Source organism: Ranitomeya variabilis, chromosome 1, assembly GCF_051348905.1.
Source record: "Ranitomeya variabilis isolate aRanVar5 chromosome 1, aRanVar5.hap1, whole genome shotgun sequence".
Classification (NCBI taxonomy): domain Eukaryota; kingdom Metazoa; phylum Chordata; class Amphibia; order Anura; family Dendrobatidae; genus Ranitomeya; species Ranitomeya variabilis.
Genome location: NC_135232.1, coordinates 685,586,653 through 685,612,250, shown reverse-complemented (window position 1 = coordinate 685,612,250; position 25,598 = coordinate 685,586,653). Strand labels below are relative to the sequence as shown.

The 25,598-nt window shown below is 42.5% G+C and overlaps 2 protein-coding genes across 2 annotated transcripts in view; one reads left to right on the top strand and one right to left on the bottom strand.

Moving 5' to 3' along the window:
- The window catches only part of GPHB5 (glycoprotein hormone subunit beta 5), a 43,068-nt gene extending 32,808 nt beyond the window's left edge, over positions 1-10,260 (top strand). Inside the window, exons 2-3 of the mRNA XM_077265907.1 lie at positions 7,378-7,583; positions 9,945-10,260. Of these exons, the coding sequence (XP_077122022.1) occupies positions 7,378-7,583; positions 9,945-10,133 (395 nt within the window). The 3' untranslated portion in view covers positions 10,134-10,260. The remainder of the gene's footprint in view (positions 1-7,377; positions 7,584-9,944) is intronic.
- A 2,422-nt stretch (positions 10,261-12,682) lies between these two features.
- Positions 12,683-25,598, bottom strand: part of RHOJ (ras homolog family member J) — a 78,534-nt gene continuing 65,618 nt past the window's right edge. The window contains exons 2-5 of the mRNA XM_077265896.1: positions 21,651-21,709; positions 16,696-16,860; positions 15,049-15,144; positions 12,683-13,372 (exon numbers count right to left, since the gene is read on the bottom strand). Of these exons, the coding sequence (XP_077122011.1) occupies positions 13,226-13,372; positions 15,049-15,144; positions 16,696-16,860; positions 21,651-21,709 (467 nt within the window). The 3' untranslated portion in view covers positions 12,683-13,225. The remainder of the gene's footprint in view (positions 13,373-15,048; positions 15,145-16,695; positions 16,861-21,650; positions 21,710-25,598) is intronic.

Genomic DNA, 25,598 nt, shown 5'->3' with positions numbered 1-25,598 from the left:
TCATGACAATCAAATTAAAGTAGTAGCCGGACCTACAGCTCTGGCAAAATTTAAGAGACCACTGCAAAATGTTCAGATTGTCTGATTTTTCTCTTTATAGGTATATTTTTGAGTGAAATGTAAATTGTTCTTTTATTCTATAAACTACTGACAACATGTCTCTGAAGTTCCAAGCAATACATATAGGGTGTGTGCACACGATGCAGATTTAGTGCAGAATTGGTGCAGAACTGCAGCAGATTTTTCTGCTGCAGAAACGCTGCAGAACTGCACTGTGATTTACAGTACAATGTAAATCAATGGGAAAAACAAAAAGCTGTGCACATGGTGCAGAAAAATCTGCGCAGAAACGCTGCAGATTTCAAAGAAGTGCACGTCGCTTCTTTTGTGCAGTTCTGCAGCGTTTGTGCAGTTCTGCAGCGTTTCTGCTGCAGATTTTTCTGCACCATGTGCACAGCTTTTTTTTTTTCCCATTGATTTACATTGTACTGCACAGAAACTGCACAGAAACTGCACAGAAACTGCACAGAAACTGCACAGAAACTGCATAGAATCTGCATAGAATCTGCGCAGAAACTGCATAGAATCTGCATAGAATCTGCATAGAAACTGCACAGAAACTGCATAGAATCTGCGCAGAAACTGCATAGAAACTGCACAGAAACTGCATCAAATCTGCAGATGCAGATTTAGTGCAGAAAATTCTGCACCAAATCTGCAGATGCAGATTTAGTGCAGAAAATTCTGCACCACATTTCCTACGTGTGCACATAGCCTTAGTATTTATTTTCTGAAAATGAGAAATGTTCAAAATAACAAAATAATGCAGTGCTTGCAGACCTCAAATAATGCAAAAAAAACAAGTTCCTAATAATTTAGCAACAGCAATACTAATGTTTTAACTCATGAAGAGTTCAGAAATCAATATTTTGTGGAATAACCATGATTTTTAATCACAGCTTTCATACGTCGTGGCATGCTTTCCACCAGTCTTTCACACTGCTTTTGGGTGACCTTATGCCACTCCTGGTACAAAAATGTAAGCAGTTCTTCTTTGTTTGATGGTTTGTGACTATCCATCTTCCTCTTGGTTGCATTCCAGAGGTTTTCAATGGGGTTCAGGTCTGGAAATTGAGCTGGCCATGACAGGGATTTGATGTGGTGGTCCTTTATCCCACACCTTGATTGACCTAGCTGTGTGGCATGGCGCATTGTCCTGCTGGAAAAAAAACAGTCCTCAGAGTTGGGGAACATTGCCTCAGCAGAAGGAATGAACTGTTTTTCGAGGATAACCTTGTATGCGACTTGATTCATACGCCCTTCGCAAAGATTAACCTGCCCAATTCCAGCCTTGCTGAAGCATCCCCAGATCATCACCGATCCTCTACCAAATTTCACAGTGGGTGCAAGACACTGTGGCTTGTACGCCTCTCCAGGTCTCCGTCTGACCATTAGATGACAAGGTGTTGGGCAAAGCTGAAAATTAGACTCATCAGAGAAGATTACCTTACTCCAGTCCTCTATGGTCCAATCCTTATGGTAAATCCTTGGCAAACTTCAAAATAGCTCACCTTTGCTTCGCATTGATGAAAGGCTTTTTTCTAGCTTTACATGATTGAAGCCCTGCCTCTAGGAGCCTGTTGTGAACTGTTCTTGCCGTGCACTTCACCCCAGCTGCCATTTGCCATTCCTTTTGTAGGTCACTTTGTCATCCTGCGGTTGCTGAGTGACATTCGAATAAGATGACGGTCATCCCGGTCAGTGGAGAATCGTTTTCACCCTTCCGGTCTGTAGCTGTGTTGTCCCCAATGTCTGCTGCTTGACCTTGTTGTAATGGACTTCCGTCTTAGAAATTTTAAGGATGGAGGCAACATAATGCTCACTGTGTCCCTCTGCTAGTAAAGCCAGAATTGAGCGCTTCTTTTCCTTACTCAAGACTTTTCTTTTCAACTCCTTTGGCATGGTTAAAAGTTATTTTTCATTCCTGTTACTTTCGGGATATTGCTAGAACCTTGTTTTTCCATCTAGCTTGCCCTATTGCAAGAGGATTGTGAACACCACAGCAGTGTTTTTTATACTTTCCTTCGTTAAATAAGATTTGGTTCAGGTGATCACCTAATCAGAAGCACATTAAGTAGAATGAGGTGTACTCTGGTTGGAGTTCACCTGACACTGGAATGGAATGGCTGTCAGACATGTAGAGAAGCTGATTTTTATAAAACTGTGCAGTGGTCTCAATTTCTGCCAGAGCTGTATATACTAAAAAGTGGAAAATATTACTGACCTGTCTGACAAGATGATGAGGTATGTGGTCCTGGTGCCCCAACGTACATCGGGGCAAGGGTTTTTTGTTTTTTTCCTCCAACAAATTGGCGCTTGTGCAGTAGCATCTATGGGCATCTGCAGCTCTTCTTATGACTAACTGGCCTGCGACACACGTGTAACATTGCTGCAGTCCGGCAAGTCTAAAAGAGAATCTGCGGTTGCTGTAAAGTAGGAGGTGGTTCGCAGCACTCATGTCTGTCAGCCACTTATTACAGATCTGGTTGTAGGATCGGATACTTTTGAATTAATTTCCACCATCTCTAGCATTGAGTAATCCACTACAAACAAATGTACACTTGTCCCGTGTTTTTAGGAAACGCTAAGTCAATATGGTGTGAGGCTAAACATCAGACATGACAGGGTCCCTGTGCATCTCCATGCGTTCATCTGCGGTGTGGATTGGGCAGGAGCTGCCACCAATGAATAGCACAAGCTCGTCTGCAAATTAATGAGACTAGTGTGCAGCGCCCCAGAGTCCTGGTTGTTGCAGTAATGTCGCTCTTCCACCAGGGGGAGTGATATTACGTCTGATGGTACTAAAGGAGTTCACCTGACCAGGTATCACAGTCACACACTACACTTCACACTCCAGTCCACCAGGGGGAGCAAAGGTTCTATCTACTAGGCCACTCCTCACACTCGGGTAAAACTGGTGGGTTGGATAGGAAGTTAGGGAGAAGCTACCTGGGTTCGACCCAGAGAGGACCTGTCAGGCAGACAGGGGGAGAAGGAGGAACATCTGAGCTGCAGACAGAGGGTCCCTGTCAGGGGTGGGATCCTGACAGAGGCCAAGCACAAGATAGAACGTTACGGAGCTGCGCCTGCACCCCATTGAGGCAGCATCCTAAGAAAGGACACAAAGTGAAGTATATTGTGGAGAGTGAGAAACGAAGTCACAGCACAAGGAGATAATACCGGGAGGAGTTCTGCCCCAAGATCGGCAGCCTCCTGAGGCGCGTAGCCGGTGGCCGGAACACCGAGGGAGTAATAGGCTCTACACAATACTTCAGATACCGGCAGGCCAGTTGATTCCAAGTTGGCTGCCCGATCTTAATACCTATGAAGACACGGAGGCAAATTGTGGGAGAGGGGTGTCTCTAGGGACCCTATAAAATAGCTCCAGGACTACCCCATCATACGGGTTGTCCTATCCATACCATCTGGGGGACAGAGAGAGAAAGAACATCAGAAACATCCACGAAAGTTGTGAGGACTATCCCGTGGTGCTCAGCAGGGAGGTACTACAACACACAGGCGCTAGTAGGAAGGCTACTGATTTCCACCTGGATAAGGGAACTCTGGATGTGCCTTCGGACCGGCCGGATTCTGCCTGCCCTGTGAACGGTACTCTGGACTGTGGACTCTGAAGTCTTCAGCAAAAGGTAAAGAGACTGCAACCTTTGTGTCCTCGTTATTCATTGCGCCTTACGACGTCCACCATCACCACCTATACAACTGGGAAGCCCTGGGGACATACTTCACCTGTGGGAAGGTACACCATCTAGCTGCCATTCCATCACCCCAGCGGACACCTAGCAGCATCGGTCACCCTGACCGAATACCACAGGTGGCGTCACGAACACCGTACAAACAACTACACCTTTAATTGGGCGCCCCTAAGAAGGGCCACGGACCGGGTCGGGCCACCGTGACATTCCCGGAGCCGAGAGAGATAGACCCGGTACCGAGTACCCCATTGCCCTACACGTGGGGGCGCTCCAAGTGCATGCTGCAATTTCTCCCCCCTCAAGCTAGTGGTCAGTGTACAATAATGCCGCCTTCTAAATCCATGGTCTCACCTGGTGTTGCAATGGTGGCCACAGCTGAGCCAGTATGCTAGGTCAGTGCCAGATTGCTGTTATAAAGCCACATAAGGTTTTGTAGTGCTCTATGGAGGAAGTCCAACAGTTATGGCCGTTATATGGGTAGACTGTGGGTATAAAATGTAGCAAACTTTATCACTTTGTGCAACGAGTCGAGTCGTGTGTTGTACACAGAATGGTACAATGCTGGAGAGGGGAGGAGTGTCAGATTTCGATTCCCTTTTACTCATCCATGTGAACATTTAGGAAACCTCTCGTTGGCATTATTTACCTTGGATTTCTGTCACTAGGGTAAAGTCATCTTTGTTTCAACTGATGATGCCTTTAAAAAATAATTAACCGGCTTAAGAGAGAGGCTTTGTCGTACAGGAGCAGTGTTTTCATGTTACCAGCGGTTCATGTAAGGATCTGCCTTGATTGACAGGGCTCCTTCCACATATAAGGCTGTGTATCGGAGTAGCTACAGCAGAGACCAGGCATAGAGCGAGGACCCGGCGGCTCCAAGGTCTGCTCACTCCTAATATTATTCGCTCATTAAATACCTTGTATTTCCAGGCATTTTAAGTGATTTATTTTATGGGGTTTTTTTTCTATTTAACCCTAATTTTTGTTTTAGTTTACTGATTTGCTATGATATAAATATAGGTGGAAATGTTATCCTATAAATTGTGTATCCTGCACTAATGCCACTAGTGCAATAACTGGTTGCTGTAAAGTTTTTTTTGTTTAACTTTTTTTTTTCCTGCTTCCCGATCGCTTTAAATATTTACTTAAAGGGACATTTTGGTAGTTTATATAAGTGGGGAATTTTTTTTTTTCATAAATGGGTAATTAATTCTCCATCTGCAATCTGTTCTTAACCAGCATTTTGGACTCTAATTATTAAGAGTAACATTCATTATGTATTTGGGTTCCCACAGTGAGTATTTGGTGCGTTTTTTTCCTCTGCAGATTTTCTGTAGCAATTAGGCTATTTGCGTTGTTTGTTTTTTATTTTTTTCCAATCACCTTTGATCACTTTTTTATTTGTAACTTATGTTTTTAATAAAAGCCTTTACTTTTGGAAACTTACTGTTAGTTGGCTTTGATAAAACTTTAATAGTCATGTGCCGACTACATGGGGTTTTTTATGCGTTTTTGCTTATTTTTTTTTTTTTTTTTTTTAAATCTTCGTATTTTCTGCATCTCATTCATTTTTAAATGCATGTATTTGGGGCCAAAAATAATTTTTGCGATTTCGTTTTGGTAAAAAGTTTTGCACAGTTCTATCTTGTACAGGCTCTTTGTTTTCCTGCACATTCAACTTTGATGTGGTCATAAATGAAGTGGAGCTCAGAAAAGACACTGTCCCTCATTCTGCAGCACAGAGGCTTTAGGCTAAGTTCACACGTTGCGTTTTTGGTGCTTTTTGTTCCACAGGCAAAACCTGCTCTCTTGGCAGTAAGAAAGAAGTTGCTTACAAAAAAGTTTTTTCTGCTTTTTTTTTTTTTTTTTTGCTTCGTTTTTCGAGGTCCCAAAATTCAGCTTCCACTGCAGAAGCATGAACATAGGTCACCAATAGCAAAGGTAGGAAAAAAGTTCCAGCACCAAGCGTCTCTTCATTAAAATCTTTCATTTTCATGTTAAGAATAAAACATCATACAGAGACATAGCCTGACGGGTTTCAAAGTTCTTAATCATAGGCATATATTGAAGATTTTAATGAAGAGACGCCTGGTGCTGGAACTTTTTCCAATGCAAGACATGTGACACCATAACACCATTTATTTTTTTTTTTGGGGGGGGGAGAGGACGATTTGATCAAATTATTTAGTGGAAAAAGATTTTTATGTCTGAAAAAATAGTGACTGTTCTGAACAAAAAAAATCACATTAGTCCAGGAAAAAATACACAATTACAAATGTAACAGCAGGGGGAGTTGAACTGGTCCAGATTAGTTTACATAAGAAATTGGCAGAACATTGAGTTTGTAGGCCACTGTTTACTTTTACACTTTGGTCAGGTATTGTTCAATTTCACACCTTGGTTGGCCAATGTTTACTTTTTACACATGACTAATTTCATTAAACTGTGTTAATCCCAACTGCCATGCTAATGTGAGGAGACCCAGACCTTATGGTTTAAACTTGAGAAAATCACAAAAATAAATGGGTTTCACATACTGCTGTACCTGCTCTTTTTTTCACTAAAAATAGAGCAAAACCTGCTACCTACATTTTTGCTTAGTTTTTGCACATACTATTGCTTTATATGGTTGAAAAAACGCTGAAAGAAGTGACATTTTGCAATTCTCAAAAACGCAACAGTTTTCCAATTCAGTCAGGGGAAAAAAATGTGCGAGAGATTTCTGAAATCTCATAGACTTTGCTGGTACTCTAAAGCAGAGTTTGAAATTTTGCGCAAAAAAAAAAAAAACCTTCAGCAAAAATGTAATGTATGAACATAGCCTTAGAAGGTAATCAGTGCAACATTTTTAATGAATCCTGATTCAAGAAATTATTATTTTAGCCAAAGCTACGTGCATATAAGGAAGCAAAATAAATTCCCAAAGGCGCAAATTTTTCAATCAAGTATCTGGTATGTTTAGCCTGTGTTCATATAGATCTCCAAAAATCCTCCTCAAAAAAAGTAAAAAAAAAAAAAAAAAAAGCCTCCAAATGAAGTTTCTTGTTGAGTAGTTATGAAAGACCACCTGGTCAAATAAGCTAAGTGTATGTCACTAATTTTCGAGGGGATCCAGAAGTAAATATGTCCAAACTAGGCGCCGTTAAATCAAAATGCTGCAAAATAATAATAAAAAACAAAAACTTCAAAACCTCCACCAAAAAAGAAAAAAAAAATCCTTTTTCTCGATACTTTGGAAAAGTCTAGTAAAAAAAAACTTCAACACCTTTTTTATTTTTATCGTGCAAATTAATAATGTGTCTAAATTGATTTGTCCCCACTCCCTCCCCCCCAAAAATGCAATTAACTCCATATTTTTGGACACCCACAATAGTAAATATAGAAGGTATAATACATGAAATTTAGTAAAACTTTATTTACATGATGGGTGACCATATAGTGGACTTTATTAAGGTCCTTGAATTTTATCTACCACATAGAATAGTAGTAGGTGCCGCTTGGCCTCGATGGAGGGTTACAGAGGCTCTTCTGGGCACAGTATCTATGGTTAAACTTTTTTATTACCTTTTTAATGAAATGAAATAATTGTTGTGATTTTTCGCAGACATGGACTCCCACAGCGTGACCCTGATTTCCTTGAATCTTCTGATATTAAGTGGCTGCTGGAACACGCACGCCGTCTCCAACATCAGCCTGAGAACCTTCATCGGCTGCGCTGTGCGAGAATTCACCTTTTTGGCAAAGAAACCCGGATGTAAGGGTTTACGTGTCACCACTGATGCCTGCTGGGGGCGCTGTGAGACTTGGGAGGTACCTTATTCCCTTCGATTGCTCCCTTTTTATTTTTTTTTGTTCTTTTCACTTCTGTTCTAGAAAGTAAAATTATTTTTACTTTGCTCACCGAAAACGACAAAATCTTTCAAAATAACACTTCTTAAAGGTTAAAGAATAGTAATGAGTGAGTATACTTATTGCTCAGGTTTTCCTGCGCACGCTCGGGTGGTCTCCGAGTATTTGTTAGTGCTCAGAGATTTCGTTTTCCTTGCCGCAGCTGCATGATTTGCGGCTACTAGACAGCTTGGTTACATGTGGGGTTTCCCTAGCACACACATGTACTCAGGCTGGGTAGCAGCCGTAAATCATGCAGCTGCATCAACAAAAACTAAATCTCCGAGCACTAACAAATACTCGGAGACCACTCGAGCGTGCGCGGGAAAACCCGAGCAACGAGTACACTCGCTCATCACTATTAAAGAACAATGATTTTGGATCTCTGTAATGGTTACATTGCTGTCACATGGGGGTCTGGTGATGCCAATGTCTTCTCTAGGGAGGTCACACATGATGTTTTCCATGCAGTCTTTGCCATTTATTTTTATCTGGGGTTTTTTCGAGACTCAGCCAAAGGCAAATAGAAGAGAAGCTGTTGTACTTCTACTTCCTCCTTGTTCTGTTTTTTTTTTTTTCACCAAAGTTCATACAAAACTTGAAAAAGGAGCAATCGTCTCACTTGTTCAGGTGCACAGCGAAACAATCCAGTAATGGCAACAGTCCAAACAATAGCCAGAACTCACATCATCTTAAAAGAATAGCTTTATTGATCCAGTAGTATAAAAGGCATGAAAAATGGTTGAATAAAACAGCACAAAAATTAAAAAGGCAGAAAAAAAAAATCTGCTGCGCTCAGAGGCAACTTGTTTCAGACCTGCGTGGTCCTTTTGGCAAGCCAACAAAGGACCATGCAGGTCTGAAACATGTTGCCTGGGAGCGTAGCAGATTCCATCATTCTTTTCTGCCTTTTTAATTTTTGTGCGGTTGTGTTCAACCACATTTGGTGCCGTTTATACTATATCCAAAACTACATGTGTTTTTAGCAGCGCAAACTATTGGGAATAATTCACACTTTTTTAGTGGTCACACTGAAATATATCATAAACATACAGTATATGATGCTATCAGTTTGGGTCAGGCCAGGAATTGCCTAATTCAGACATACAGGATTCACATGCTTGTTCTAGCCATGGTTTTCACGGAGAGAACATAGACCCATTAGAACCTGTTCTCATGTCCCCATGTTTTTTTAGGTCATTTTAGCCACAAAAAATATGGGGACATGCCAGATTTTGATCCAATGCATTGATAAAATCTCACTTTTTCAACTTTATAGCATTGGGAGAAACTTGGAAGCACATGGAGAAATGTGCTTCCAAGTGGCTCAGTGGGTTGCAGCGTTTTGCTTTTCTGGGGTCTTGGGTTCAAATCCCACCAAGGACAACATCTGCAAGGAGTTTGTATGTTCTCCCTGTGTTTGGGCTGTGGGAGGAAACCCATGCAAGACCTATTGATAGGGAATTTATTTTGAGCGCCCCAATGGGGCCAGTGATGACAATGTCTGTACATTAAAAAAAAAAAGCACAGCTAAAAATAACTCATTAGATTTGAGAACAAGAGAGCGCTCCTGCCCCTATTTCTGTGGTAGCCCCATTCAGAAGCAATCTGGTGTATTTCAGCAGCCCATGTGTAGTTCTTTTTTAAAATAGAATATATGATCTCTGTAATTTATCCTGATTTAAAGTTTTTCACTTTATTTTCTGCAGTTACACTTGCAGTCCTACTCCCATTGATTTTCACATAAAACGTTAGTCTTTGTCCAAGATGTGACTTCAATGTTTCTTGCTGGAAAGTCTCTCCTCGTCAGAGTGACTTTCCAGCAAGATACATTAAGGGTCATGTGTAACTTTGCGGCGCGGTCACCGTGTAGCCTTGGTCTGAAGGTCAATTTGCTCCTCAGTACAAGTTTCTTAGTAACAGTTTAGTAGAAAATGAAGCCATTTTAATTTAAAGGGGTTGTTTAGACTCTGATCACACAGCAGCATCGTTGTAAATGGAGCTGAGCTGCAGTGCCACCCAGAATCTGCAGACAGGGGTGACGCTGTTTTTTTTTGGGAGTAAAGAAAGTCCAGTATTGTTCAGACAGGCGCTGCATTTCACATACTATCATGTTTGCAAACGTATTTATTTTTTTGTCCGCAAGTGACGCGACCCAAAAATATACATATATTATGTTTTTGCTTTTAGAAATAAGATTTTTCTGATTCCTTAGATTCTTCTGGATTTAAGATACCGTATGCTTTATTACTACCTATGGATATCTCTTTATTCTTCTTACAGAAGCCGATCCTTGACCCTCCGCTCATAGACGCTTACCACAGAGTCTGCACCTACAATGAGACCAGGCTGGTCACAGTGAAATTACCCAACTGCATCTCCAATGTGGACCCCTTCTTCACATACCCCGTGGCCATCAGATGTGACTGCGGCGTCTGCTCCACTGCGACTACAGAGTGTGAGACCCTGTGAGGAGCCCCCCGAGGCTGCAGGATTGTCTTTTTATACTTGTTTTATAGATTTATGTGCAGTAAAACTGACAGCGCCTCCTGTAGGTAAATATAGTGTACGTACATAGACATGGGGAGATGCCCAGCTGTATATTCAGTGATGCCATAAAGCCCTGATATATTCCAAAGATTTTCTTGTCAAGTTTATTCTAATATACTTTATACCAATTCCTCAAATTTTCAATATCTCCAATTGCTGTTCGTAAATATGTCAGCTCTGTCCATTTGTTGCTTTGGGTCTTCTGAATCCAGACGGAGGGGAGGGTGTGGGGGGGGGGGAACCTGCTCATTGTGTACAGAACTCCTAAAGAAATGAGCCGGACACGTGCGCGGCCACCACGTCTCCTCTCCTGGTGGTCAGACTGTGTACAGATCGGGGGACCTCCTTTGTAGTGACTACTTCCTATTAAACACTTGTTGTATTCTATGGCTATGTTCTAAATTGTTCCTTTGAATATAAGGAAATTCCTACTTTTACATAACATTTAGAGTACCAAGTTACTGTTTTTGGGAAGATCTAGGTGACCGTCAGCCTCCCAATGTGAAATCTGTCTTTTGTTCAGTAGAACTTTTCTATTTTCTTAATATAAATCCCTTTTGCCAGTTCGTGGTAGTCCAGTGGGCGGTCCTATTAAGTGATACTGTAACTAAGAACCCGCCCACTGGACTCCTAAGCCCAGAAGAAGCAGGGATTAAAGTGAGAAAATACAAGTTATGCTGCATTTTTTTTCCAACAAACCCAAATATCCACCTGTTCAATGTCTTCTGCTGCTTTGGGGTCGTGGCACCATCGGACCAGAGGTATTATGAATTATTTGCACTCTCATTATGCCGCACTTATTGTGATGTATCTAGGGTAGTATATGTTACTATGCCGTTTGGCAAGAGAGACTTTTCACCCTAATGATAATTGGATATATGTGGCGGTGGGTTTAAGGTTGTTATAAACTTACCTCTGGCCTGGGGTGCCTCTATATTGGTACCATTTCCATCACTGCTGTTTTTTATAGATTGGATTATTTTCAATAAAAATCTTTGGAAATTTTTTTGTACATTGAGGTCTTTTTGTGCAATTAATTATAGGTTGTATACACGTATTTCTGTACGGGACCATTATGGTATATATCTCCTGATGGACATAGGGTGTATTCAAGGATAACCCAGTGTATTGTTTGTCTAACTGGTATTTTTAATGTCTTCTGCTGGCAGATCGGTTGCTATGTGTAATGTCACAAGTTCCCTTTAAAGTAACAATTATGGTTCATCCAGTTTTCCCTAAAAATCAGCAGACTTCAGAGATAAATTGTTGTTTTTTCCCCCCCTTTTGCAAAGTAGGGTGCCGGCCCATTTCATATAAGGTATATAAATATATTTATAAGCTTTACTATTAATGTTGCAGACCTCATGGTAATCTTGTGATGAAATGTATTAATTTTATGTACAAATATTTGGACTGTTTTTTTTTTTTATCTCCCAATTTTAAGATTTTTAAAAAAATGTATTTTATTTTTTTTTGACACCGTAAAGTCACATTTTCTTGATTTTACTCTCTGGGGTGACACCAGACCTTTCATTAGATGCCTCAGAATTTATGACTATACCGTGAGAATTTATACCAGGATTTTGAAGCAGATTTTGCTCCAACACCTGCTTTTGAATGAGCTTCCTACAAAAAAAAAAAAAAAAAGTTATATATAATATTTTTTATTGGAAATGCTAAAAAATTAAGTAATGGAAAATACCAGCACCATGTTTTTGATGTAGATTTTGGAGCAGAATCTGATTCAAGTCATACAAAAAAGGTGGGTGACCCCAGTCAGTGGCATCATGCGACAAAGTACTGCAACCAACAAGCATGTTGTAAAAAAAAATCACCCAGTTTTGACTTTTTGCAGCTGGCTGATTTCACTAAATTGTGTCACAATGTGACACCATTCACCTGCCCTATACTGTGGCCTAGTAGTGACATCCAGTGATTTCTGTCATCCTTAAAGGTCCCTTCTTTGGCGCTTTGTCCGTTAGGAGCCACTGAGACTACTGACTGTCCAAAGGCTGTGAAAAACTCTGCACAGAAGAGTGCACGTACCCTTAGTGTTCCCCCTGCTGTTTTAACTCTACAACTCCCATCATGCCCTTAGATCTGCAGGCTGTTATGACATGATGGGAGTTCTAGTTCTGTGACTAGTGGAAAAAGCCATGGTCAGGGAACATTGCTGTAACTTCTAGGTCTAGAGAGGAGGAGTTTGTCAGCATAAGATGACTGTTCAAACCAAGCACAGGTGCATGGTGCACCCTTGGTGTGGCCAAACTGCTCAGTTCATCTTCCCACCTCCATGTTTTACACCCATCTCTGCTCAGCTGGAGCTGTCAATCAAGTAAGAGAAGGGTAAAGGTAGGTGTGCTGAACTGTTTGGGTGCAGCAATCGCCTGGGCTTGGTTTGATCATTTTGAAAACCTTTTGGCTATTGTGGACTCAGATTTTGAAATTTTCAACAACAAATGTTGGACATGTTGGTTTGTGGGTTTTATTATATATAGTAAAGTCAACTAAAATGTAGAAAACAGAATCAGAAGCCGTTTCCATTCTCCTATCCGTGAGACGTATTTCTCTCTCCTCGGCGCTAGTGGAAACAGTCATCATGTAGGCCCCAGAGAGCGGGCACCTTGGCACTGACCTTAGTGTTAATGATAGATCACACGCTTTTATCTACAGCTTAGAGAAGGTTCGCCATTTATCCTTCCAGATGTGAAGTCTTTACATTGGTAGCGGCGCACCCTGTCGCATACATACTGAGGGTGTCCATTAGAAGAAGAAGGCACATATGGTATATGTAGGCATGTCACAGTGTGAGGGGATGGGAAGGTGAGATACAGAGAGTTACATGTTGCATTATGGAGGCGTCACAGATCAAGGGCTCCACGCCCGACAGGAGAAGGTATTTTCTCTGGTCATATCCTCCACGTTGCTTTGTTCGCGGACCGAGCGCTCTTGTCTGTCCACACTCTGCGGTTTAGCTCTGCACAATAAACACCATCCGACCTGTAGGAATGAGCTCAGACAATTGTGCAGGAGTTGCGACACTTCCCGCAGCCTTTCTTCTTCTTCTTCGGGTGGAACACGGTGAGGATGGCTTCATCAAACACGTTCTTGAGCCCTTTTTGAGTCAGCGCTGAACACTCCAGGTAGCATTGTGCTCCGATCTGTCGAAAAACACAAAGACGCGCACACTCAGCACATGATGCCATTCTGTTGGACGGGCTACGCACCGTTATGTCCTGCTGGTCAAGGCCAGGTCCAAGCCATCTCCAGATACGGTGCTGCGGCACGGTCATATTATTACCACCATGGTTAATGCTCTGATGTCTAGGGAGCTGTTGTCAGCATGGATAGGACTTCAAGGGAAGCTTTAGAAAACTTTTGATGTAGTATGGGCCATAAATGTATGACCGATAGCACTATGACATTTGGGAATCCCACAGATCAGGACTAGTGATGAGCGATCATGCTGGGATAAGGTGTTATCAGAGTATGCTCAGGTGCTAACACAGTATCTCCGCCGTGCTCGAATAATATGTTCGAGTCCCCGCAGCTGCATGTCTCACAGCTGTTTGACAGCCGCATCTCAGGCAGAGATTGCCTAACAAACAGGTAACCCCTGCATATGTTGCGGCTGCATAACAACTGCGGGGACTCAAACATATTTTTGAGGCATGACAAAGTCACTCAATGAGCACCCGAGCATGCTCACTCATTACTAATAAAGGGGGCAAAAAAAGGTCTAAGGGTGAAGGGCCAGTCCATTGTTTCTCCAGATCCCATACACAAGTGGTACCACATCTGTCGGTATGGAGAAATGCCAGACTCTAGTCAGTAAGAAAACTTTTTCACGTCCCCCCTCTGATTGATGTGCAAATACTTGGTGGGATATATATATATATATATATATATATATATATATATATATATATATATATATATATATATATATATATATATATATATATATATTTATTTATTTTTTTAGAAAAAGCAGCCATGCCGGACTGACATATAAATTGGACCACGATGCACGAACTGGCCAGCAGATCTCCCATCCTGAGTGTGGCCAACACTTTTTTTAGTAGATCCATTCTCAAAAAAAAAAAAAAAGAAAGAAAAAACACAAACAATCAAAAGAACAGCCCTGTTCATGTGTTTTGGAAAGCAACTTGCTGTTCATATGTTCAGGCCTTAGAAGAAGTTGCCCTCTCCTGGTGCTTTCTGCTAGGAAGATGCTCAATACTTTACAATACAAACGAATGGGAAGGCTAAAAAGAGGCCCAGCTGCCTTTTTGAATCTCTAGCGGTTTCTTCATTGTTTAATGGAATGGCAACAAAAAAATGTCCAGAAAATGCCATTAAAAATGTCCAAGACGAATATATAAAAAAAAAATAAAAAAAAATGTGCAGGTGGAATAAAAAAAACACAAAAACACGATCGGAGAATGACCTAAGAGACACTTTGGGTTTAAGTGTTTCCCAATAAGGCGATGTTCCCACCATGAGCAGTAAAAGTACACCGTGTCTAAAACTCACCCAAACTCATTGTGGGCCTAAAGGAGTGAGTCCTGACGTCTTCTGCTTGAAAAATGGATGTTGTGAACCCTAAGATGCCTGAGGGAAAAAAGATGCCTCCTATAGTTTGTAAGCTTGCGAGCAGAGCCCTCATTCCTCCTGGTATCTATTTTGAACTGTGATTTCTGTTATGCTGTAATGTCTATTGTCTGTACAAGTCCCCTCTATAATTTGTAAAGCGCTGCGGAATATGTTGGCGCTATATAAATAAAATTATTATTATTATTAAGAAGGAGCGACTCAGTTCTGCCAGACAACTTACCATCTTTGCAAGTTTCATCCCTTGCTCATAACTGATGGGCTTCTCTTTCATGTAAAGAAGTCGAGCCAAGGTCTTGGGGTCATCGCGCAAATCAATCTGGAATTACAAATAACAAAAGACTGACTGTCACTTCCCAACAGAAGGCTAGTGTGTGCAGGTCCCGGTACAAATCACCACGTCCGGACCGGCTGCAGGTCTCCTTACTCCATCTCCGTAGCATCATATATGTCTATCAGGCCGGTCAGGGCGGGATTCTCGTGGCCGTACTTGGACCCTGAATATAGGGTCTGTTCCACTGTCCCTCTTCTTCACCCACTTCTGAGCACTGATGACCGTATTGTGGCTGCGTTGTCTCATCTGCAGTTGGGGTCATGAGATCCAGGGTCGGGCCCAGCATTGCGGGCAGGAGGCTGAGTTCAGATGGGTGCGTGAAAAGAGTGCCTTATTTTTTACATTCACAATTAGAAAATAAAACGCTTAAAAAAAACAAACGAATTTACCTTTTTTTTTTATATCTTTGATCATTGCATGTCCTTAGTTTGGCATTTTTTTTTTTTTTGCACCCATTGAGTTTAAAGGGGCGAGTCTGATCCAAATAAAAACTTATTTTTCTTCTCCTCTCCCACATGAATGCTCTGTTTATGTGGGGATAAAAAACCGACTTATCTAAACAAGCAAATTCCTTCCTGAAAACCTGTCCGCAATGCTGTGCTGTGGACCTTCCCTAATCCGTTACATCAATTGGCTGTATATGATATAGGAAATCACATGGTCAGTACTTCCCTGATATGTTCCCATTATGCGCTGGTTTCACAGGTCTCACATTCATGGGCCGAATGAGCACCGCGATATCCGGACCGGCAGGGAGTCTCCTGACCCAAACTCAGCGTCGTTGGCATTGATACGGCTGTTGAGTTTGGGGCTGGAGGCCCAGCGACCGGTCCCGACATCGCTGTCCTTACTTACGACAATTTCACAGTTCTGACATTCACAGCCCGAGTTAATGGAAGGAAAGAACTTTTATAGAGCTATGGAGTAGTGGCTTATCCACTAAAAATCTCCAATAGGATGTGGACCCGTACGGATTAGAAAACCATGGCTTCATTCTTTCAGAAACAGCGTCATCTGTATCCATGGGTTGGGTCTGGTATTGCAACTCAGCCCCATTTGAAGTGAACGGAGCTGAGCAACAATACCACACACAACCCCTGGTCAGGGCTGGCAATGTTTAGGAAAGAAAGCAGACATCTTTTTCTAATCCTAAACATCCCCTTTAAGTCCTTCCAAAATGTTGTCAGCTGAACACAACTGCTGTTTAGTACAGTCTGTTTTCTGGGAAGCTCTGGACGGTGCAACTTGAAGTTTGTTTTTTTTCTTGGGGGGGGGGGGACGATTCAAAATCTGCATCATTAATGGCACACAGGAGGTCCTATTAGTGTCATCACCTCATTTGTCAAAAGGCTTTAGACTTCTAAAGGTACCTGCTGTACATGTGCAATGACTGGTATCTGTACTGCAAAGCCTGCTATCGGTTTTGCAAGACTGATCTGTGTTCTGACACAATTACGGTATTTTAAGAGCTGTAGACAACAACTTCTTGACGTTGCTGTTGGCTCCCGGGCTCGGCAGAAGGGACAATCTATTTACCTGTGTGCCTATTAGGACATAGGGTACATGTGGCATACAAGCCCTGAGCTCTGACACCCATTCCTCCTGCACGTTCTGATAAGAGGCTGGATTGACAACGGAGAAGCAAATCAGGAATACATCAGTGTTGGGGTAGGAGAGAGGTCTGAGCTGGTCATAGTCTTCCTGTAGAGAAGCAAGCAGATTTATTCACATTATTACTACTTTCCATATTTAATGCACTTACGTTCAACCACTCATTATTCAGTATAAGTGAGTAAATAAAAATCTTTTTATAAAGTTTGCAACAAAAAGCAATATCTGATGTAGCCACTAGATGTCAGCAGTAACATATCCATAAAGCAGCGGGCTGCAGAAATGGGGATGAGCTGCATCTACTGCTATAGAGAACACGTTACGGGATATATAGGACCCGCTCATATCATTCCTTGTACTTCACAATATGGCCAGGCCATAATCATATCAGCACTTTTTTAGTTTTTTCCGCTTCTGTTTCCATCCTCATTCCTATTAGGGCTTCTTTTTTTCCCCCCATTCATTTTACCATCTAATGTACTAAAAAAGGAGGAGGGGAAATCCAAGTGCAGCAAAATAGTAGAAAAAGTAATTTCGCATTGTTTTTTTTTTTTTTTTCTTCTTTTTAGGGTATTTATTGTGCAGGAAAAATGACAACCTGGTGTTTATGGTTCTCGATGATACCAAGCTTGTATTCTTTTATTTTCTGTTAAATATTTTAAAAAATCACAGTCTCCTGTGGAAACCAGGCCAAGGCTGGGCTTAACAGGAGTACCAGGATGGTGGCAACAGGGGTCTTTAGCAGCCTCCCACCCCCCAGCAGCCATTACAAACCATCAGCACCCCATGATCATCACCTGATGCCTTAAATATCGCTGTCAATGATTGATAGTGTCTTTAAAGGGTTAATCACCCAGCATCGGCTCCCGCCATGGAGCATATTATTACATCCTGTGTCAGGTAGGGGTAAAAGGGGCTCTTGTGTCTTATATACCGTAGGAAGATCACTAGGATGTTCGGGGTCCTCTTGCACGCGCTATCCTTACACTTCCAGGATTAGTGGGGGCTCCAGAGTTTGGATCATATCTTAGCTATATACCATCACTTTGAGATGGGAATACCCCCGTTTATTCATTCTAGAGCATGACATCTGCTATAGCAGTAATGCAAACCGTGTCGGACTGGGGCATCAGGGGCCACCAGCTACACTGTTGAGCTACCTGCAAATATCACATAACCCTCATTCACAAATTTGCCTATATTTCTATATAATAGTAAACCTGGTAGTTTGTTAAATGAATGTTGAGATGATGCCGATGTCTGTACATAGTGTAAAATGTATTGTGCCAACGTAATGCCCGCCAGGGCCCTGTGGTACTCTGTACCTGGTCCGGTACTTAAAGGGTGATGTCATGGTGGCGGCGACCTGGTCTGTGTCCCTGGGCGCCCATGTTAAAGGGAATGTCCTTAAAGGAGTTTTGAATAAAGTTTGTGTTTGTGACGCCACCTGTAGTATTCGGTCAGTGCGGACCGACGCTGCTTAAAGGTGTCCTCTGGGGTGATGTTATGGCAGCTAAGATGGTATAACTTCCCACAGGTGAAGCTGGGTCCCCAGGGCTCCCGGTGTGTGAATGAAGATGGTGGGTGGTGTGGTAAGAAATAGAGGACACAGGTTTGCAGTCTCTTTACCTGTTTTACTGAAGACTTCAGGCAGCCACAGTCCAGGGCACCAGATCACAGGGCAGGCAGGGTCCGGGGGGCTAGGAAGCGAGTTCAGAGTTCCCTTTACCAGGTGGAGTTAGAAGCCTTCCTACTAGCGTGGTGGTGTGGTTCCTTGCTGCCTATGGCTTCTGTCAAGGTCCTCACAGTTGTTCTCTGTCCTCCTTAAAGGTGGGACACAAACCCGTATGACAGGTGGCTCGAGCCTTTTTACAGGGTCTCTATCACGACACCGGCTCTATGCGCCACTGTGTCTCCTGGGTGTTAGGGACGTGTAGTCCAGCTGTCCTGCCAGTTTCTGCTGTGCCTTTTAGAGTCTGACACAACCTCGGTCTTCAGGCTACCGGTATCTGCGCTCTGCAAGGAGATAGCTGCGACTGAGCTATTCTCCCCAGGTCTCACTCTCCTGTGCTCTGCTCTCCTGCACGCTCTCTACTATGTGTTCTTCTCTGTGTTCTCTCAATCCAGGAGCTGCAGCACCCTCTTGGCTGCACGGCCCCTCACACGTCTTTCTGCCTGCTGTCTGGCACTAAGTAACTAACTTTCCCTCCAGACCAGAATATATATAGGGGAGCCACCCATAAGCTGATTCAAAGCTCCCCCTTCTGGCCTGGAGTGTGAACATGTATGTTTGTGTTTACCCGATAAAGAAGATCTTTCTTCGCTTCCAAGCGAGACATCCCGCTCTCCATGAGGAAAGCAATGCCACTGTGACAACCAGGACCCTGGGGTGTCACACCAACTACTTCTCATATTTGTGGAGAGCCGATTTCTGCATGGGGGCCGGTGTTTTCCAGTGGGCCGGTCCGAGCCTGTGTACAGATAGTACTTAGCTGGCCGTAATGTGCAACTAGAAGAATTTGTGATCCAATATGTAATGAGTGCAGCAAACTAAGAACCTTGTGTGAAGATACATTTACTATAGAAAGGAAAGGTCTCGGCGTTCTTATGTGACACGGCAGCTGGGGACGGCTGCTCTCATCGTGCTCGCTCCGTCCTGTAATGGCCGCGTCACACTGTCGGCAGCGATACTGGTTTCATACAGTGGGATCATTGGCGCCAGGGTGTAAGTATAATTAGTCTCAGGAAGGCGCACTCGGCCATTTAATCCAGCACAGCCTGAATCCGTTACATCAATAACCTTGTAACGTCACGGGACACTGTAAAATATGCAATCAGTGCGGGAGGATCAGTGTGTCCATCCGGCGCAAGTCATCAGCTGGACGGCTGCAGAAAACGCAAAAAAATGTACATAAAGATAAGCAGCATGTGCAGAATGCCGCTGATCCCTAAAGATCATGTACGCCAGGAAATTCCTTCTCCTGTGCTAACGATTTCCAGACATGGCACGCATCCTACACTGGTGTTACACTGTACTGCGCCACAGTTGCTGCGAGTATCATATACATTGACGCCAAATAAAAAGGCTCAAAGAAAGAAAATATTTTCTCCTTTTAGTCTCCTTTTCTATTATTCCTATTTTGCATGGTTAAAACAGAGAAATATTTAGGGAATATATTGATTGTGTGACTCCCCTCCATATTACTTTTCCGTATCTTACTGGCTGCAGCAGGAGCCTCCCCCCTTTTGCAGCAGATTTGTACACCCTACCCTCTTAAGGGCCTGGTCATTTTTTTTGTACTCATTTTTTTTTTCCCACCCTTTTTTTCACTTTTTTAATTTTTTTTGTCCCCTGTATCCATTCCAGGGCTCGATTTTTGTGGGACGTGTTGTAGTTTTGAATGCCGATAATTTATCATGTAATGTACTGAAAAACGGGGGGGAAAAAATTCTGAGCGGGGTGAATTAGTGGGGGAAAAAAATACAATCCAACATTGTTTTTTGGGGCTATATTTTTAGTGCAGTTAAACACACATGCACCCGACCCAATGTCAAGCAGGCGTGGGCAGGCACAGCACCGACATCACCGGAGAGGCACCGGTAACGAAGGGCGAGTACTTGCTGGTTATATTTCACAAGGGACACTTCCATTTAAGAAGTGGCTGTCTAAATTGTGCACAACCTTTTTACGACTTTTTTGAAAAGTGCTGGTGTCGGCAGCAAAGCTTTTTTTTTTTTTGCACTTTTTGGACATAAAATGAGCAAGGCTTATCAAAAGGAGTCTGACTACTGTACAGCGTGCAAGGAATTCACTTTAAGGAGTTCTCTCAATGGGGAAAATTGCAAAGTACATATGAAAACTAGCACATCTTGTGTAAATCTCATTGCCTAGCTTACCGGCCACCTTTTACAGTTCATCAGAGGTGGCTGGTTTATCAAGGCAAGGAGTGCACAAGTTCTATACCAGTCTGAAGGTGGTCTAAATCGCTGCAAAAAAAAATTTCCTCTGTTGGTAGAATCAGAGAGTGAGAGTGCACAGTTTGGGCCAGCGGTGTGACAATGCCGCTGATCCAAACTGTCAATCATTTAAGAGCGCACTGTCAAGCAGGAAACCGGGAGGCTGTGGAGCGGTGCGCTCTTCAAGATTAATCATGACAACAACTTTAATTTGTTCATGAAAACTGGGTTAATTGATCTTTTTGGGGGAACTGAAAGCATAAAGGTGCCCCCTTACTTCTACAAAACTAAGGAATAAATACTTAAAACTTTATAAATTTCAAAGTATAAGAGAAAGTTGTAGAACTTTCCATATATGTGGTGATTAAGCTTTATTAATACAAAACCGGACTGCAGTCCCCTTAAAAAAAAAAAAAAAAAAAAAACGGGGCCAGTGCTCCTGACATGTCTGTATTATTGAAATCTTTTGTTCCCCATACAAATAACAATGCAGGAGCATCCTTTCTGGCAATGCTGCATTGTGTGACGTCCCTCAGTTACTCCTCTGGGAAGTGTATGCACAAATCTACATCGGAGAACTCTTGTCAAGGTTGAGTCTGACCAGTCAGTGCATCTGTAGAACTGCGGACTAAGACATTATCGCCCAAGGGTAATGGGAAGGAACACCCGATTTGTTTAGACATTTCCAGAAGGGATATCTGCACCTAGAATGGTAAGAAAAGCTGGGGGAATAAAAGTATTTTCTAAGCAGACATGCCCGGAGAAGTAACAGCCCTGCTGACTATAGTTGCAGGTTCTTTAGGTGTCAAAAATGGAAATTCCCTTATTAGAGACAGCGGCCGCATTATGGATTACTACAAATTTTTTTTTACAAGTAATGTTTGACAGCTGTGAAAAGGAAATATACAATCTGTGGCAAATACCTGTCCTGCGGTGTCGTAGAGTCCCAGGAGATACTGCTTCCCTCCAACCGTCACCGTCACTGAAAGACAATACAAGAACATGTGCGGATATTAGCCGGGGGGCAGCGCTCATCCCTCAGCAGAGGGGGCTTCAAATCTCCTGCTAGTCTCCATTTCATTTTCTGCAGCCATAACGGAACTGTACTGACAGATATCACGTTTCATTGGAGGAGGCGGCGGCGGCGGCTCCTAAAACAGATGGTCCTAGTCATTGAGTGGCGCAACGTTCTGCACAGGCTGACGCTGATTAGTCATTTAGCAAACTGCAAGGACGCCACCGCCGCTCGTGTACTCTCATAATTCAGGGGTCCGCACCTAAAGGACTACTGATAGCCCAAAAAATAAAGAGGGTCCTCCCCACCGTATGTGACAATGCACAAATAATTCTTAATCTTCTGTATTACATCCCGGTAGGGGAAATCACAACATTCTGGCTGCAAGCAGTGACCACTAGGGGGAGCCATTTTACCTCCCTTTATCATTGCATTCAATGGGGGTTGTATGCAGTTAGAGCCCCCTGGTCAGACCCCCTGAGATCATTCATTTAGTCAGTGACTGGATGATATGTTGTTTATGGGACAACACCCTTTGAAGTTCCTATACACCTAACCACAGTCTAAATGTATGATCCACGAACAGGGGTCACTAAATCTGCTGTGAGAATGGAGTTTTAAAAAAAAAAAAAAAAACATGTAATAAATATTGTTTTTGGAACATCTCCTTTAAAGAAGACCTGTCACATTTCATTACTATGTTGGATTATATATATTTTTTAACCTGCTGTAAATGCCGCTGTTCTCCTGAATCCGGTGCTGTTTTTTTTAGTTCCTGCTCCTCTGTGTTCCTGAGATATGGCCTCCTCTTTCCTGCATGTAATGTAGTCTGTTTAGCCAACTGGGCTTGGTCCTCAAAAACACGCCCACAAGAGCGTTGAGCACCACACCCATTTGACTAAAAAAATGGATATTTATATACAGGGAAGATTAGGCCATATCTCATGATTGGAGAGGCGCAGCAACAAAAGAAAAATGTCGTCGGATTCAGGAGAACAGCGGCATTAAAATAGAAAAAAAACATTTATGACATGTGACAGTGGCCAATGCAAGCAGCCAAATTATAAGCATTTAAAGAGGAGCCAAGTATGTATGGAGGGCAGAGGAAGTCGTATACAGCTTCTCAGCTCTCCCTAGTGGTGACTGCAGGTAACTAGAATTTTATCATTTCGCCCTATGTGTGATGGAGGCAAAGGATTCAGGGAAGTGTAAAAAAAAAAAAATCACCAAGTATATGAAAGGAAAGTGTGTAAAAGTGGGCATTTAATTGATGTTGGAAATAGAGTCTCAGCTGGGTGAAACTTTTCTGTGCTCCTGTACCAAGTGACTTTGTGCTTCTATCAGGCTGAGCAGTCACAACTCATGGGCTGTTTCTTCATTATTCCTCCTGGAAATGTCTGAATAAACTGACAACTGGGCGTTACCATCCCTTCCCTTCTAGAGTGTGCATTCCGTCCAGTTGTCAATTTTTCTATATTTCCAGGCAGAACAACAGAGTAACGACATGATACAAAGATCTAAGAAAAGAGGCTCCAGAACTGGTATTTCCTAATACATAAATGCAAGGAGAGGCAACTCTTTGGATACACCTATATACATAGATGCCAACTTTTTTTAATTATCAGCTTAAAAAGCCGTCTGTATTTAAAAGGGCCATGAACAATGAGAGGACGGCTCCGGAGAACGTATACTATAAAAGGAGCTTCCAACACAAAGCCATCACATGTCGTGCCAGAGAGGACGGACCCCCAAGCCATAAGTCATGAGTGCATGGGAAGGAGAGAAGAATGCAAAGCAGAAGTGCGGATCCTAGAGGTGGCACCACTTCATGGGAAGGTACTTAAAGGGGTCGTACAGTTATCACCTAAACATGTGATAGAAGATAAATATATGAGTGTTCAGGGTTCGGCTCCTGAGACCCCCACTGATCCAGAGAAAGGGGGCCTAAATTCCCCTGTGTGGGTAAAGCGTTACTGAGTATGTGCAATCAATTCTCCATTAGCTGTCTACTAGGCTGCGTTCACACACATAGTGTGGATTTTATCCAAAGCAGCCTAGTGCCGCTACGGTCTTTCCATGACTTTCTTGTACAATCTCAGTGAAAATACCACAATGACACAGGCAGCCTAACTTTTCTAGAAAGTTAATAGAGTAGTGCACATGCTCAGTAATGCTTCATCCACACAGGGAACTTGAGCATCCCCCAGTCTTTAAATCAGTGGGGGAATGGTTTATCAGAGTCCCCAATGATCATGCATTTATCTTCTTTCTTATGGATAACTCATATATGTTGATTATGGGACAGCCCCTTTGATGAAAATATCCACCTCCCAAATGACTTACAGGGATATTTCCAAAGTGGTCGAGAGAGGGCTCAGCAAAGCCACATTATCATAATAGCAGGGGCTCTCGGCAGTCGGATCCCCAGTGATCATTAGGTTATCCCCTATAGTTTGGATAACTTTTTATTTTGGGAATACCACTTTAATACAACTCATACAATGATGTGCTGGCAAATGGCGCCCAAGTATGGCAACCGTGCAGATGTTCTTCAAGGGAAGAATACGTTTTTAAAATGTCATCCCGAAGTATGTTCACACAAAGCCTTTTTTCAGACAGATATGCTCTGTTACCTACCTGAAAAAGCGTTAAATGCTAAAAATACTGAACGCGAGCACTGCATTGTAAAAACGACTCCCTGTTCAGATGTTCGGCCTTTGGAGCTTCTTTTAACCACTTCAAGTTTCCAAAAACGCAAAGCGGTTAAAAGAACTGACCTGATCATTCTTGAAGCTGCTATTTTATACATACAACGATAGAAAAAAACACTAGCAGCGAAGCCACTGCAAAAAACGGCCGTAGAGGCGGCAGAAAAGACTCTCCAGGAAAAAAACGGCCAGTGTTTTCTTGGTGTGTTCTGCTTGCAAAACTTGAGGGGTAAGCAGGCGTTGTGTGCGCTAGCCATTTTTTGAGCTATTTGATATAAAATTGCTGGCTTTCTATGGATGCGATTTTAAAACTAAGACTCAGTGGTTCCTAATCGTTTTCAACTAGAGTTATAGGACTTTTGGAAGACATCACCCCAAAACTACTGTCAGGGTATGGTGGGAGTTGTAGTTGTGTAACATCTGGAGACCACTGTCCCCCGTATAAGCCTTCGGTATATGTTCCCATCATTGTTAACATCTGACATAAATTTAGTAAATGAAGTAACAATAATTCCCGGGTGAAACAGATGGGAATGTGTCTGATTTTGGCTTAGATATTGGAATCCTAGTGTCTTCTCATCCTCTCGTCCCGAACACAAGATACTTGTGCTTTTCGTCAGAATTATACTCACCACACACATAGCGAGAAGCTGCAGGAGACTTGGCCACTGTGTGTAAACTGTAGGGGGGTCTTGTATGGGACCCAAAAGTTAAAGAGGGGTTAAGAAAAAACAAAAGAAAACTCAATAACATAAAATACTCATTCCCTGCTGGCTTCTGTAAAACTTGCTGAAATCAATGAGTTTTGGAGAATCTGGGATGACCACAAAGCATCTGAGACATGCCCTTTAACTGGACACATTTGCCATAACTGCAAGATTCCTACTATATTGCAACCAAGGCTGTGAATTGACTGTTTTTGCTCTTCTACTTAGCAGCAGCTGCTATCTACCCTGATAAAAAAATAACTTTAAGCTGTATTTTTTTTTATTTAAAGATTTCTGAAATTCGATGATTTCATTTATAATATATCTTTATAATAGTCAAAGCTCCATTTCCTGATGCAGAGCTCCAAATCCTGTAAGATAACCTTCTGAATGTCTGTGACCACCACTAGAGGGAGCACACAGCATATTGTGCATACACTG